Source organism: Gobio gobio, assembly GCF_949357685.1.
Source record: "Gobio gobio genome assembly, chromosome: 17".
In the NCBI taxonomy this organism is placed as follows: Eukaryota; Metazoa; Chordata; class Actinopteri; order Cypriniformes; family Gobionidae; genus Gobio; species Gobio gobio.
Genome location: NC_137110.1, coordinates 35,221,100 through 35,236,711, shown reverse-complemented (window position 1 = coordinate 35,236,711; position 15,612 = coordinate 35,221,100). Strand labels below are relative to the sequence as shown.

General features: G+C 37.3%; 1 protein-coding gene across 1 annotated transcript; it reads right to left on the bottom strand.

The window, feature by feature from the left end:
- Positions 1-2,337: 2,337 nt before the first annotated feature.
- Positions 2,338-13,476, bottom strand: slc19a2 (solute carrier family 19 member 2). The gene is made up of 6 exons (XM_079841014.1): positions 13,217-13,476; positions 11,761-12,318; positions 10,226-10,463; positions 6,402-6,594; positions 4,316-4,457; positions 2,338-4,219 (listed from the first exon to the last, which is right to left on the bottom strand). Exons 1-6 carry the CDS (start codon positions 13,343-13,345, stop codon positions 4,085-4,087), a joined length of 1,395 nt encoding a protein of 464 aa, XP_079697140.1. The 5' UTR covers positions 13,346-13,476; the 3' UTR covers positions 2,338-4,084.
- Positions 13,477-15,612: the final 2,136 nt, after the last annotated feature.

Here is a 15,612-nt window from a genome sequence, read left to right as displayed (position 1 = left end):
TCATTTGTACAAACCTTAAATATTTCATACCAAAAGAAATGCAGATCCACAAAATGTCAGCAATGATCAGTTTTTTAATCTTTATTTTATATTACTTTAGAAAAGAGCAGCACTACAGAAGATCAATCATACTTATCCAACATCATAGAGCACACAACACCAAAAAACTAATGACCTTACAATATACTTTACAAGGACTTCACACAACCCTGTTTGGTCTCAAATTATCAGAGTCCTTTACAACAAGAAATGTTGCCAGAAAGATAAAATAAACAGACATTAAAGAAAAGAACATTTGTTACAATGTTGGCACAATCATGACTTTATTTCTATAGTCTATCAAGACAAAACATGTTATTGTTATAAAAATACACATTTAAATGTTATTTTTAAAAGGTGGCTGAATATGAAAGAAAATATTTCTAATGCAAGTGTTACTGCACGTAACTTATGTACTGCATATTTCTAAAAAAGCTTTCAACTGTATCATTTTTCTTTAAAGCTTGACCATAGATAAGGATTTATAGATATTTGCCATTAAGGTACAATAGATGGTGCAATGCACTTTTCAGCTTGACTTACACTACGTGACATAATTGACTGAAAGTAGTGTATCCAAATAAATAAATAAATATTGTAAATATCTAACATTTTCATAATACTGAATCTTATTATTCTGCCTTTTGATCTTTTTGTACCAAGCAAATAGCTAATTTCCTTCCGTTGTGCGTAACGTGATATATCCAGGACTATAAGAGCAGTGTTCAATAAACACACATGCTCCCCTTAACCTGTAAATAAAGGTGCTTTTTAACAAACAAATGTTAAATAAAACATAGATGGGATGTTTAACAACACATTTGTAGTTTTTGTATGGAGAAACATAATTTAAGACCAACGGGACACAATGCAACATTATACATACAACAGTTAGTTCCAGTCCTCAAATTTGATTGATCAAGTGACGGTGTTAGATTGACTCGTGCAATTTTTTCAAAAGCACTGGTTCAATCAAGAACAACACCCCACCAATGTGTTACACAATGTGCAACAGTTTCGTTTGGACCCATTTTCTTTGACAGAGTAAAAAGACAAAAATATCTGGCCATACAGTGTCGAAAATAATACATCTCGTTTTCTTTATAAAAGCAATTTCACACTTACAATCATGCTGTTGTTCTGAATCAACAAGGCGATAGGTGCTTCTCTTTTTTAATAATATGTGCATCCTCCCTTCCTTTCCTCGCGTCTCAGCTCCACCCCCTTAGGATGCAAGGGAAGGATTCAATGAAAGAAGAGGACAAGGAATCAAAGGAAATCTCAAATTGGAATGTTCTTGATCACTCGAGTGTCATCAGTTGCGTTCAAGGGACCTGCCCTTATTTTGTTGAAGTTTGGTTATTAAAGAAATTAATTAACAAATATAGCTGCGAGCAGCAATTATCAGGGTTCAAGCATTTGAAGGCCTTTAAGCACATGGGCGTAAAAAAATATTGTTTTATTTAGCAAGCATGTAACCTATTAAATACATGAAAGACCTTTTACAGCTAATTTACCACAGGAAATATGTTTTTAAAGCTTTTTAACAGTCAAAGCATCACCTATGGTCAGATCTCCCTAAAAGGTTGCATGCTTATTTAGAGTCATATACTGCATGTGCTCACCTATTTTCGTAAAGTTCCGAGCTTTTGAGTATATTTTGTACACACCCATTTTCTAAATGACCCTGTTATAGCTAACCAAGGGGTAAAGTTCAACCTGTTTTTATAATTATTGACCCAGAGAATTGTACTGCATTGTTTTTATTCAGATTGAACGAAAAACCTAATATTTAATGAACGGTTTGATTAACAGCAGTGGTTCATGAGGCAAAGTTGTTCAGTATGAAAAGATCTATAAAATGATATGAATATTGTATGGGTGAAATGCTTCATGATTACAGAGGCATAAAATTTGTTAGCACAAAATAGTGGCCGATTTCTTTCAAAATTCTTACAGACCTCTAGAGCCATGAGTCAAACATGCTCACAGAGTTTCGTTCTGGGGTGCGTTTCCCATACAAAGACGTAACTCACTGCTGAACTACCGTTCACGGTACATCATACAACGATACATCGTTGAAGAAATCAACTAGCTAGCCATGACTGTTTCCCGAAACTGTATTGTCGCAAATCTGTCGTTCAACCACGTTAGTTAATGATGTCATGCAGGTGGTGGAGTAATAACTGCTTTTAATTAATTGCTTTGAGATCGAATTTATGCAATTCGATTTTTTGCTATAAATAATGGACATGGCACCTGAGGACTTATTCTTATTTTTCTCAGTTATTTTTCTTTACTTCCAGATTCAAATGGGCTCGTTCTTACATACTAGAGCACATCCGCACAGGTGCACTCTTAAAAAAAAAAAAGGTGCTTTAAATCTCTTGACCATCTAAAAAAGACATAAATGACATTTGTATGTATTCAATAAAAGATATAGATTGTACTAAATGTTAGCTTGCTTATTTTGCTCAAGATAAGGATTTATTAAGTCCACATGTCATCTAACCACAGGTCGAGAGCAGTCGTTCCAACCACACAAGTTTGCGATGCCGTTTGCGAATGTTCGTTCGAACTATGATTTCGGGAAACACAGACTGGTTGAACTATGTTGATAACGATGGAACTTGCGACCATAGTGCCGATGACGGCCATGGTTTTTGAGATATGCCAATGTACTCATAGACTATCATGGCACCTTAGACAAAGAATTTTCAAGTCAATCGGACTAGCGGTTGGGTGGTTATAGCCATTTTCATGTTTTTTTTCCCCCCTGTTATAGCACAACCAAGTGGTCAATTGTCACAGTTTTCCGCGTGAAACTCAGATTGAGCTCATACACATCTGTGCAAAGTTTGGAGAAAATCTCATTCCTTTCACAAGTTATAGCCATTTTAGTAAAAGTGGCCCCGCATCAAACATTTTGATATTCACTCTCCAGAGAATATTTCTGCAGTGGTTTGGTTCCAATCGGCCAAAAATCTAGAACTAGTTCGCAAAAATAGGTTTAAAAAAATATATAAAAAAATTAAAAAAAAATCCGAAATACCCGAAAATTAAGCCAACGCCTAACAGTTTAGTAGTCAGGCCGATCGGGGCGAACCTTGGTGACGTTGTAGGCGTTGTGAGTACTACCAGCCCTCAAAGTTTCAAGTCTCTATGACTTACGGTTTGGTCTGCCCGATCAGTTTTAGAGAAGATGTATGGTTTATTTAAACTGCAAAGGTAAAACATAAATTAAAATGATTGTGACGGATGTGAATGAGAATGTATACATGCGTCAGCTTTTTCAACAAGAAAAAATTCTCTGCATAGATACACCTGTGTGCCCTTGCTCCTCACGTGCAATTAGAGAAATGAGATGACCTTCAAGATGGCTAATTTTGATCGATTTCTGGGTCACAGGCTGGAGGAGCGAGGAAATGAGGAAGCATCAATTTGATTATTGAGAAGCACCTATTGATTACTAGATATTCCAAACAACAGCTGGCAGAAAAAAGAGACGCATGTGCGCCAGCTTCAACCAAATGTGATGACAAAGAAAAAAATATTTTATACAGTTTTTTGACAGGAAGGCAAAAACTGTGTTTTACAGTGGGTGAATGTTTACCCTGTGTGTGAACAGCTCCATAAGTAATACTAGTCTAGTGCTGCTTACATTCATGTGATTGTTTTGGCATAACAGTAGCTTGAATAAATGCATTTAAATTATGTTTTAAATTAAGGACCTGGTGTTTATGAACCATCCACAGTTTCTTAAGTGTCAAGTAACAACTACAAAATAAGGCATCATTATGCTGTAATTTTGTTCAACAGAATCTGTGAACTACAACAACCTCTTAGTATATAATTGTCAACTCAGTGATTACAATCATAATCATCAGTGCTAATATAAATCTATAAAGCTGGATCAATTAACTGTGACCTATTTGGAAATGCTGCTTTTGTCTGCACATTAATTCTGTTGACCTATGCATTCAGTTGAAGTTCAGAGAGTATTATTCCATAACCTTGTGCTTAATGGATGCTGATGTGAGGCGTTTCATGCCTCTGGAACGACCTCTGTTGAGGGTAATTCATTCTGTCCTCCAGATCTCCTTCTTTTGAACAGTTTATACAGCCCAGCAATGAAGAATATCACTGCTACTGCAGCAAAGTAACTCGCATAGATCAAAAACTGTGGAAAGTAGCAAATTGCACAGGATATTAGCAGATTTCATTACTGATCCAAAATCATTATGACAAACTCAGCTGGATTCATGTTGTACTTTACCTGTAGAAAAATGTCCAGGCCCAGTACAGCAGAATCTACTACAATCACAGTAAGAAGCGTCTGCAGTAAGAGTGCAATAAAAGTGTTTACTCCGAAAACCAAAGCATATCGTTTCATGCTTAAATTAGCAGCAATCTGATACCTGCAATATAAAAGACAAATAAATATTATTTTTCCAACATCGATTTAAAGTTATGCATTTAAATATTTTACAAGTTTTTTTTTTTTAAAGGTTAAGTATTGTCAGGGTCCAAGTGCACATGGAGAACTCCACTGAAATCGAATTTTAGATAAATGAGCAGAAAGACTAGTTTAAAAGGTAACATAACTACTTCAGACTCTCGTACATTTCATTTGTACAGAGTCTGGCCACTCTCCATTGACAAGCGTTAACTTCCTTGAAGGCAGGTACTCTGTTGAAGTTTAAAACTATTGGATCTGCCCAGAGCCACTCTGGATCTGCCATAACCAATCGCTAACGTTTGGTCGTGACGTTTGAGGGGAGACGACAACAACTATCGGCTTAGAATCACTAGCGTTCGCCTTAGCCAACTTCACCACTAACGGAGCGAGCTGTAAAAACAGTTTTCCCGAACCCCGTGGGGAGGAGGGCCACAACATCATGGTCATCAACACAACTCAGCAAAGATTGTTCTTGCTCCGGCTTTGACTTCTGGATATTCGGCAGCGTTACCACAACGGACCGAATGGCTTCGCTCGCATCTTTCTACGCCGCCCATTACTGAACTACAACTCAAACTAGCGCACAACATCAACGTCATCGTTCTCAGCCACTCCCTCTGTTCACTGATTGGACCAGTTAAAATTTGGAATATACCGCAAACCCAGACGACGTACTGAAGGAAAATTTTTATTTAATGGAAGTACATAGGAGGGCGAAGCCAGGCTACTAACACATATCCATACTTGACATTTGTAACTTTACAGCACCATTGGTAACCATGTTAAAATGTGACAATTAATCATTAGTAGAAGTTTATATCACAACTAGAGCTGTCACCAATTATTATTTTGGTAATCGAGTAACCTGTCGATTATTTTGACGATTAAATTGAGCAATCAGATTTTTTTTATGGTAATAAAAATGACTTAAGATACATATCCAATAACAATGAGGCAATACTATTTGGTTCAAATAAAGTATCAAAAACAAGTAAATCATTTGGTTTAAAAAAAAAACATTTAAAATACATATGCAATCATCCTGTGTACAATACATTATGTATTATAACAAATGCCTGCTGAGGGCACCAACGGTCTGGTGTTGTTACACTTTACAGCATATCAAATCCTTGCTTATTTTGGCCAAACAATATTTAACAATATTAATAATTAACATCTTTACAGTGGCTATAGCATTTCTATCATAAAGAACAAATATTAAAGATTAAGTAATTTCTTGAACAAGACCATCAAAACCCAGGAGCGACGGTTTAAACTTTTATTTTGAAAATCGCAATGATCAGTTACATATTATTTAGAGACATATTGATGTATTCTCCTGTGTCGGTGTAGGTTTATAAATTATTTACTTTACAAATCTGGTGAAATGGCACACATTGCGATGAACAACAGATGAATGTTATAAGCAACCCACAGCATATTCAGAGATGGAGTTTGAGATGTGCTCCAAGTAGCCTAGTAGACACACATAAATGAAGTGCATATTACACCCGCGGGGCATATATGCCTTTGTGAATTCACAACAGCATTATGCTATGGTTTATCCGGTTTTAATACATTGTGCAGCCTTAGAAAATGGCCTAATAATGCGGTTCATGGAATCTCAGAGGAATGCGCCGGTTATTTGACACAAGTTAAATTGCAATCGAGGAATTTTAAAAATCGAGTACTCAAATTTAATCGAGGAATCGTGACAGGAATCCTGACATAGAGTAAAAAAGTGAACAGCAATGGGCATGCATTTAAGCAGTCACTGTTATAAGGGCACTTACAACAGAGTAACTAGAACAAAACTGACAAAATTAAGTTATCCAGCATACAGTTGATTTCTAAAGAAAATTACTACACTACAATTACTTGTGTGGTTGACAGTGTTACTTACGTTGCAATGGTGATAAGCAGCATGTAGGTAGCTCTGAAGATCATGTAGGCAATGTAGCAAACCCAGATATTCCTGATGGTGTCCATGAGGTACACACACACTGCAATTACCACAGAGAAAATGCAGAGAGCAAGTTCTCCCCACACTGCCCAGGACACTTTCACAAAGCCTACAACAAATGCTGCAAAAGCACCTGGTGGGGAAAACATCATAAATCGTTTAATTTTTGCAACGCCTGTTAACAATTGCCACTTAATTTTACAACTAAATATCCAAATAAATCTAATTAGTAAACTAAATTAACCATATAAACTAAATTATTGATCTAATTACTAATCTAATGCCCACATTGTCACTGTATGATAATTGAAATGAGCAAGATGACAATTTTCTCCGGAGCGGCTGTATGGCCGAATAAAATTATGTTGCATTATTTTTCTGTTTAACACTGAAGCTGCTTTGAAACAATCTGCATTGTAAAAAGCGCTATATAAATAAAGTTGACTTGATGGGATAGTTCACCCAAAAATGAAAATTAGCCCATAATTTACTCACCCTCAAGTCATCCTAGGTGTATATGACATTCTTCTTTCAGACGAATAAAATTGAGTTATATTACAAAAGTCCAGGCTTATCCAAGCATTAGAACTGGATTCATAGTTGCTCTGTTTTTGAAGTCCATAAAAAGTGCATCTGCCCATCAAATAACATGCTCCACGCGGCTCCAGGGTGTAAATAAAGGCCTTCTGAAGCAAATCGATGCGTTTGTGTAAGAAAAATATCCATATTTAAAACTTTATCAAGTAAACTTTCGACCGACCGCCGTCCCTGTTCAGTTTATGGAAAAATTGTTGAAAATTCACCTGCCAATCGAAAGACTAACGCGACCAGGTCCGCTCGTCATGACGTCACGTACGCATCTTGAGTTTCACTTTCAACATTCAACACTTTTCCATGGAAGGCGGTCGGTTGAAAGTTTACTTGATACATTTTTAAATATGAATATTTTTCTTACACAAACGCGTCAATTCGCTTCAGAAGGCCTTTATTAACACCCCGGAGCCGCGTGGAGCATGTTATTTGACGGAAAGATGCACTTTTTATGGACTTCAAAGACAGAGCAACTATGAATCAAAATCTAATGCTTGGATTAGCCTGGACTTTTGTAATATAACTCCGATTTTATTCGTCTGAAAGAAGAATGTCATATACACCTAGGATGACTTGGGGGTGAGTAAATTATGGGCTAATTTTCATTTTTGGGTGAACTATCCCTTTAAAGTGCCCGTATTATGCTCATATCCAAGTTCATAATTTTATATTTGGGGTCTGCTAGAATACATTTACATGATTTAAAGTTACAAAAAACCTTAAACACTCTTTTTTGTTTAATGCTGCGTTCATACCATGACATAATTAGTGTAAATAAAGCTCCGTATTCTATCGAATGGCTCTTGCGATACTTTGATGTCATAGTCTGCACAGCGCCAGTGAGTCCAACACACCTTAAATCTGCAGTGGTCAAGTGGTACAGCAGCCACATGGTAAAAGTCATTGCTTTCAGAAAATGATGAGTTTACACATTGTAATTGCAAGTTCTACAAGCATGTGAAGGCTTTTTACCGTTACAGTAATTACAACATGCCGTGAACGCAACTTTCTCTTTAAAGCTACACTGTGTAACTTTTTTAGTTTATTCTTAGCTAAAAACACTTAGTTCTTTCAAAAATATATGTGCTCATTAATGTATATTTACTTCTTTCAAGTAATAAAGTATTCTCGTAAGTTTATAATATGCCATTGAAAATGCATATACGGGTAAGGGGTTCGAATGCGGGTGTTAAAATGAAATCGGAATTGAGAGGAAGAGAAACTAATATTCACTGGATGGTCATATACCTTTTAACCGCTAGATGGGGGAAAATATCACACAGTGTAGCTTTAAAGTCAGCTGACCCAGTCTGTTGTAATTGGTCCACCACTTAGAGCAGGGGTGCCCAATCCTGTTCCTAGAGATCTACATACCTTCATAGTTTAGACAAATCCACTAGAAGGCAAGCCTGCAACCTTAGTCAAAAAAAGGCTTAAGGCTTTAAGTCTAGTCCCAGACTAAAATGCATGTTTGAGCTGTTTTAACTAAAGCAACTGGCACTGCCTGAAGGACTGAAGGATACTGAATCATGTGCATATAATGAAGCTAAACTCTGCAGGGCTGTCGCCACCAGGAACGGTGTTTGACACCCACTAAACGAAAAAATAAAAAGCATAATAGGTGCCCTTTTATTGGGAATCAATTGATACAATTGAGTGTCTGTTGTTATATTGTTGATAATTATGAAAATGATGGTAACAGAGAATGCAGAAAATGCTAAGTATTTTGAGAATGAACATACAGTGCATCCGGAAAGTATTCACAGCACTTTTTCCACATTTTGTTATGTTACAGCCTTATTCCAAAATGGATTAAATTAATTATTTTCCTCAAAATTCTACAAACAATACCCCATAACGACAATGTAAAATGTGGAGAGAAAGAAAGGCCAGCTCTAGGAAGAGTCGTGGTGGTTCCAAACTTCTTCCATTTACGGATAATGGAGGCCACTGTGCTCATTGGGACCTTCAATGCAGCAGACATTTTTCTGTACCCTTCCCCAGATCTGTGCCTCGATACAATCCTGTCTCAGAGGTCTATAGAGGCAGTATCAAGATACATGTTGACTAAATTCAAGCATTAAAGAGAAAACAGTGTCTTCACTTTTATCTTTTTACACATTCATTTCCCACATATAATTGAATGAGGAAAGGAAAAACAAAAGAATAAAAAAGCATGTTGACTACTTGAACATACATTTTGTTCTCCTTTCTTTCTGGCCAGCAAATTTCTCAATGACTCTCTGATTAAAGTCAGTCATCTCAGTAGTGACATGACGTTTGAATTGTTGTCCACAAAACTTCAGTACCGACACTTAGAAATAAAAGATAGGGAAAGCAATAAAGGGCATTGCTAACAACACATCCAGCCAGCCACTTACGTTTCTCATAACAAGCGCGTGGAGCTCCGAGTGCAGCTGCGTCCTGTCACTGGCCTGCTGCTGGATTTGTAAATCGCGTTGGTCCGGTTCGGGATCTTCCAGCGAACGCCTTGTGAAAGAATTTGGTTTAACTGCTGCCATCTCTACAAAAGTGATCATCATCCTAATAAGGTTTTGGCGGAGTCGGAGTGACGATGACGCCCGCACACTATCGCTTTAGTGGCCAAGAGCGTAAAGTTGAACGACAGGTGACGAGAACCAATCAGATTGGATAAAATAACACGCATCCAATTCTGATTCGCCAGGGACGCAGCGACCTGCGTCCGGAGGAGGATCTTTAAGAAACCAATTAGAGACCAGCTTCAGGTCACATGCTGCCCGTAGATTTTTGGACTCAGATAGACGTCCATTTGTCCGGCGTCCCTCGCCCATGAAGCCGCATGAAACATATTGAGGAACATAAAATAGTTAACCCATCAAAGCCAGCTTTTATTAAATGCTGAGGCTCTTACTAACAGCCAGCACATCGTATGAGTAAACCATTTTATTTTTATTTCATTTTTGTATACATGTATATTTCTGGAATTTTGATGGGGGCGGCGCCCCAGCGCCCTCTGTTGACCAGCCGCCACTGCATTATAGGGTATTGTTTGTAGAAGTTTGAGGAAAATAATGAATTTAATCTATTTTGGAATAAGGCTGTAACAATGTGGAAAAAGTGAAGCGCTGTGAATATTTTCCGGATGCAATGTATAATAAAATGGATTATGAACAGATAATAGATTACCATACCAAGCAAAGTAGAAACGGTCTCCACATATCCATTGTAGATCTCAAAATCTTTGGAAGGCAAGATTTTCTCCCAAAGTGCTTGAGCGTAATTAACCACCTGGAGGTAACCACATGTGGACAAAGCCCACCACACTGACCAGGACAGTAGGGTAGGTGAGGAATAACACTGCAGGAAGTCTTCCCAGAGCATTTTTAACACTTCCAGTAATCTGCTACTGCTAGTGTTGTCCTTGAGGGTCTGAAAAGTCAAACAAATGAGTCAAAACAATTCATAGACACTTATCTGATAAACATACATACATGTCTGAACATCAATATCTGCCAATCTTAACATTTACATTTTTTCTTCTTCTCTGCAATCATTTAAAGACTTTGGTTACATTTTGAAACACAAATTAAGATATTTTCAATTAAATCTGAGATTCTGTCCCTCATTTGAAAAGTCTGGGCAACCCAAACTTAGATTCAAAACGGTTTTGTAAAATAGATCTACTGTATATGAATTAAGCTGTTTAATCCAATTCTTATAAAAATATATCTGTTTATCATATAAAGTGATAATCTCTTTACAAGATTTTGATTAAGACACTCGATTCATATTCATTTATAACGCCTTTATGACCTTTTTAGATGTTTTGAGTTTTAGTTGCCTAGACTGTCAATGGAGGGACAGAATTAAAGAGAGCATTCATTAGTGTGCAGAAATCGAGTTTCAATGACGAGATCACTGCATTCATGTGCTCTATGATTGGCTAATCGAGTTTCAATGATGAGATCACTGCATTCATGTGCTCTGTGATTGGCTACAATGCTCATCACTGCAACCTTCATGCCACAATCTAAATATAATGCTATAATAAACAGTTTTCACGATCAGCTAACCTTCAGAGCTGTAATTGTAAAAATGTGCTAAAGGTTTTTGAGAGTTCCACATGTAAATACATATCTATTTCATATGCAGGATGTTATCCAATCACAGCAGTGGGTGTTTACACTAATGTCTCACAGCAGACATGCCCCTTCAAACAGAGTGTTCAGAGCAGAGGGCTGAAATCAGGGTAGGAAAAATGCCTTTTATTTCTATATTATGACCATTTTTTATGTAAATATCATACTAACATTATAATTGCACCCAGTGAAACATTATAAAACAATGCAGTTCATAACCCCTTTAATTTGTGTTTCAAAGAACAACTAAAATCTTATGAGTTTGGAACAACATCAGGGTAAATGACAGAATTACCTTTTTTTGGGGGGTGAACTATTCCTTAAATACTAGCAGGTAATACTAGGGCTCATTTAGTTCAAGAGCACATATATGGAACATAAATATAATTGTATTATAACTTATAAGATCATTACAACATACTAGCTATCAGCCATAACATAATACAATTATTTGAATAAAAAACATACAAAGGTAAATGTTTATATTTATATAGTATAATAAAACATTTTAGAAGAGCAAACAAATAAACCATACCCATTTTTAAAATTATACGCTCATAACAAAAAAAAAACCCAACTTTACTCACAGTTTTCTCATCTGCGCCAAGCTGCATTTTGGACTCTGGATCCTCAATCAGCTGACTGCAGTTCATGGGTTCCAGTACTGCTTCATCCTGAGAGCTTCTCTCCCTCTGGTGAAAGAACAGGCTCTTACCGGGCATGGGTAGGAACCAAGGGGCAACAAAGGCTATGCAGGAGGACACCAGAGTGATGAAACTCAAGTAAAAAAGAGGTACCTTGGCTTCAGACACCAGAATCTGTCCAATGAGTGAGCCAATGGCTGAGCCAAACAGTGAGACACTGCGACAAAAACCAGTCACCCTTTGATAATGAGATGGCTCCACAACACTGTAGATGTAGGAGTAGTATGCAACTTCAGTAGCAGTGGCAAGGCCGAAAAAGAACTCCAATAACTGCATGGCCCGCACACCCTGGGCCTTCATGAGCATAGCATATGTCACTATGAAGCTGGTCGCCTGGAGAATAAGCACAGGCTTGTAGCGAAGGTAATCTGTGGCCAGGAAAACAGGAAAAAGCAGGACAAGGTAGGAATATGTCCATAATGGATAGATCTCGTTCACAACCTGTGATAAAAGTTAAGGTAGTTAGATAATAATATATAAAGCAGTTAATAATATACGCTTATGATAAAAAAAAAAGAAAGATTGTTTTAAAATACAGCTTAAAACATGTGCCATGTTTTAAATTAAACTACAAAAATGTAGTGTAACCATCAAATAAAAAGCAGTAACATTTTCATTACACCTTCAATACATGAGAGTGCACACATTTAAATACAACATAATGGTAACTATTTTTTACAAAAATCACATATTGTTAATTAATTAATATAACTAATTTTAAGGACATTTTACAACCTTAGAGACTTGTTGACCTTGAGCTAGGAACTGCAGGAATTCCATCTATGATATCACTTCCTGTTTTAAGTTTCTTTTTATCTGCATGTGGGTGGCATCATATAACTTTGATTTCCCTTGCTCAATATGATATATACAAAGCTGTATACATGACCTCACAACCTACAATTAGCATTTCTTCAAAAGACACAAAAACATTCACTGAAGCCTAAAAATGTGATGCAGCTTTAGTTATTCATACAGGACTTTGCTTTTGCGAAGAGATTACATTTCTAGGATTAAAAAAGCTGCCAAATTTCCCATCTAACTGCAAAGTTGACTTCCAAAACCCAAGTAAAAGTTACATATTCTTAACATTAAAATCTTTATAGTTTCTCTTTAAAAGTTCTGAAGTCGTGCTCAGAACACATAGTAGCCGTGGCAAATTTACGCACGTGTTCACGATTAATTCTTTTACCCTAATGTATCTTTGTTTTACTCGAAATGCCTCATTCGGTTATAGCAGTTTACGTATCGACATTAAATCTCGGAAAGCTGGTGAAGGGTGAAACCTCTTACATCATTCAGTGTATGCTTTCATCACCCTAACTACAGGCACATTTACCTCTGTCTCTGTCAGGTTTTTATCAGGTCCCATCAAAAACGGTGTTAGAAAAGGCTCCAGTGGTCTGTGACTGGAGAAAAATCCATAAATGCAGAGTAAAACGGTGGGATAGAGCCATGGTTCAGACATAATCACTTGAGCCTATTGACCTTTACGCTACGAACAATGCAGGTGCATTTTGCAATAAATACAGACGCTACCCAGTTTAAACGCGAGGCAGTCCAGAGGACAAGTGGCGCGAGAAAATGACGTCATATGGCAAGCCGTTTTAGCCAAGCATGCCACACGAGTCCTGAAAAAGCAAAAGCGTCTCGATCGCCCCCAGGTGGCTGGATGCAGTATAGGTCATAAACCCTGCCTGTCCATGTAGCCTAATGTATGGGATATAGACAAACCAAACAATCAAATTACACTTCAAATAATCTTTTCCCAAAGATGGTTTCTGTCATTTTATGCAGTTTTTATCATGCTTCAAGTGTTCGTTCTTCAAATAAGTTTGGTTTTAGTTAGTTATTTGATGGTTTTAGTTAGTTATTTGATGCTATAAAAACAGGGGTGTGACGTTATGATTGGCAGCTGAGATTGACAGCTTCTCTGAGTGAAGAAGTCACTAGGCGTTTCTCAATGTCAAGGAAGGATCCTCGGAAGCCAGAATTCCGAGGATACTACGTCATCGACGTCCGTCGAAGGGCTGTTCCAATGTCGAGGATCCTCGGAATTTCAACCAAGGTCTGAGTCCTTCGTTCGAAAAATATGCCATACACAGGAAAGGATGCATACGAGTAGACTTCGCGCACTTAGCGTTCTCAAATCACCCACAATCCTATGCGCGCAGCTTTGCTATCTTGTTCAAAAAATACAAAAAGTCGGACGTTGGCGGAGTCGGAGCGTTAACGGGGCAATATGGTTTCAAGTGTAAGTATTTACGTTACCAAACATTTGTTATAACCGTAGTTAATATAAGTAAAGTTTAACTTTTAAATGCCAGTACAAATTACAACCGTATTGATATTATACAAATTACGTTATTGATGGCTAACGGACCTTTTCACTGACGTAATGAGGCTGACGCGCACTTGCTAGCCTGTTCCATTTACGTGTTCTCCGAATGCTAAAGAGGAGCCTCGCCTAGCCTGAGTAGCCTCTGAAGGAAGTGACTTGGAAGGACCAGTCCTGCAGAGGAAGGATCCTTGACATTGAGAAACACCTACTGAGTCACCAACTGACTTTTTCTGGGAACTTCGGGAGGAGATTGTATATTATGACTAGTAGCTATAATCACATTGTAGATATCTTAAAGGGGTCATTAACTGGCTTTTTAATTTTTTTATACTATCTGAGGTCTACTTATGACGTTTGCATGGTTTTTACATTCAAAAACATCATAATGAATAAGTAATATGCTATTTTCTGCCCTGGTTTTGAGGCTCTCTCAAGAAAAGCTTGGTTTCTATGGGCGTGTTGCATTGAAGACTTGGAAGTAAACGCCACCGGTTAGGATTGGATAAGCTTGCATATTTAATGAGCTTCAGCTCCCCTCAGTACATGTGGGAATTGTTTTGAAAGCGTGTGGGGAAACGCTCACAGGGCTCGCAAAATGTCTTTATCAAACAAACACAATGATTCATCTCTCATCCACCTGCGATTGATTGAATGTTATTTTTGTATTACTTGGCCGGCCCGATCGCTGAATATAACCACGAACCGTACACACACACACACACACGCAAGAAAGGAATGTTATTTCACTATTTAAGATAGCCCGTCGGTAGGCCGGGCTTAAGTTTTGGTAGCCCGTCTGAAAAACACATAGTCCTGTGGGATGTTGGGCTTTGCAAGCCCTGGCCCATAATGAATGAACCAATAACACCTCAAATAAAGGTATGTTCAGTTAGACACGTACACATAATCAATATGATCTGTAACAATGCAATACTATCACATATAAAAAACATGTTTTACTCACATAAGTGTGTTGAATGTCCACTTAAGGACATTTTTAATATAACTTGTCTGAAAGAAGAATGCCATATACACCTAGGATGGATTGAAGGTGAGTAAATCATAGGGTGATTTACATTTTTGGGTGAACTATCCCTTTAATGGTACGGGTGACTTATAATACAAAAATACCAAATACCAGTGCCAGTTTTGTGTACACAAAGCTACAGGAAAAGTTTAATACGTTATAAAGGAAGGAACACAAAGACAGACTTAGTTATTTAAGAATACAGTAAATTATGATGACATCCACCCTGCAGGGAAACTATTTCTATCGATCAATGATAGAAGTGGGTTTATGGGACACCTCAAGGAAGGGTTTTTTTTTTCTTTATCATCATGATTCATGATGTATTCTCAGCATTTCATAGCACTATTGTCAAGTCATTGTTTGC

What these genes read in the sequence shown, in the direction of transcription:
- slc19a2 (XM_079841014.1), bottom strand. Translation starts at nt 13,345, where the DNA reads ATGTCTGAACCATGGCTCTATCCCACCGTTTTACTCTGCATTTATGGA. An exon ending in AAAACCTGACAGAGACAGAG is followed by an intron (nt 12,319 to 13,216) that starts GTAAATGTGCCT and finishes CTTTTATCACAG; the next exon opens with GTTGTGAACGAGATCTATCC. An exon ending in GCCTGGACATTTTTCTACAG is followed by an intron (nt 4,220 to 4,315) that starts GTAAAGTACAAC and finishes TACTTTCCACAG; the next exon opens with TTTTTGATCTATGCGAGTTA.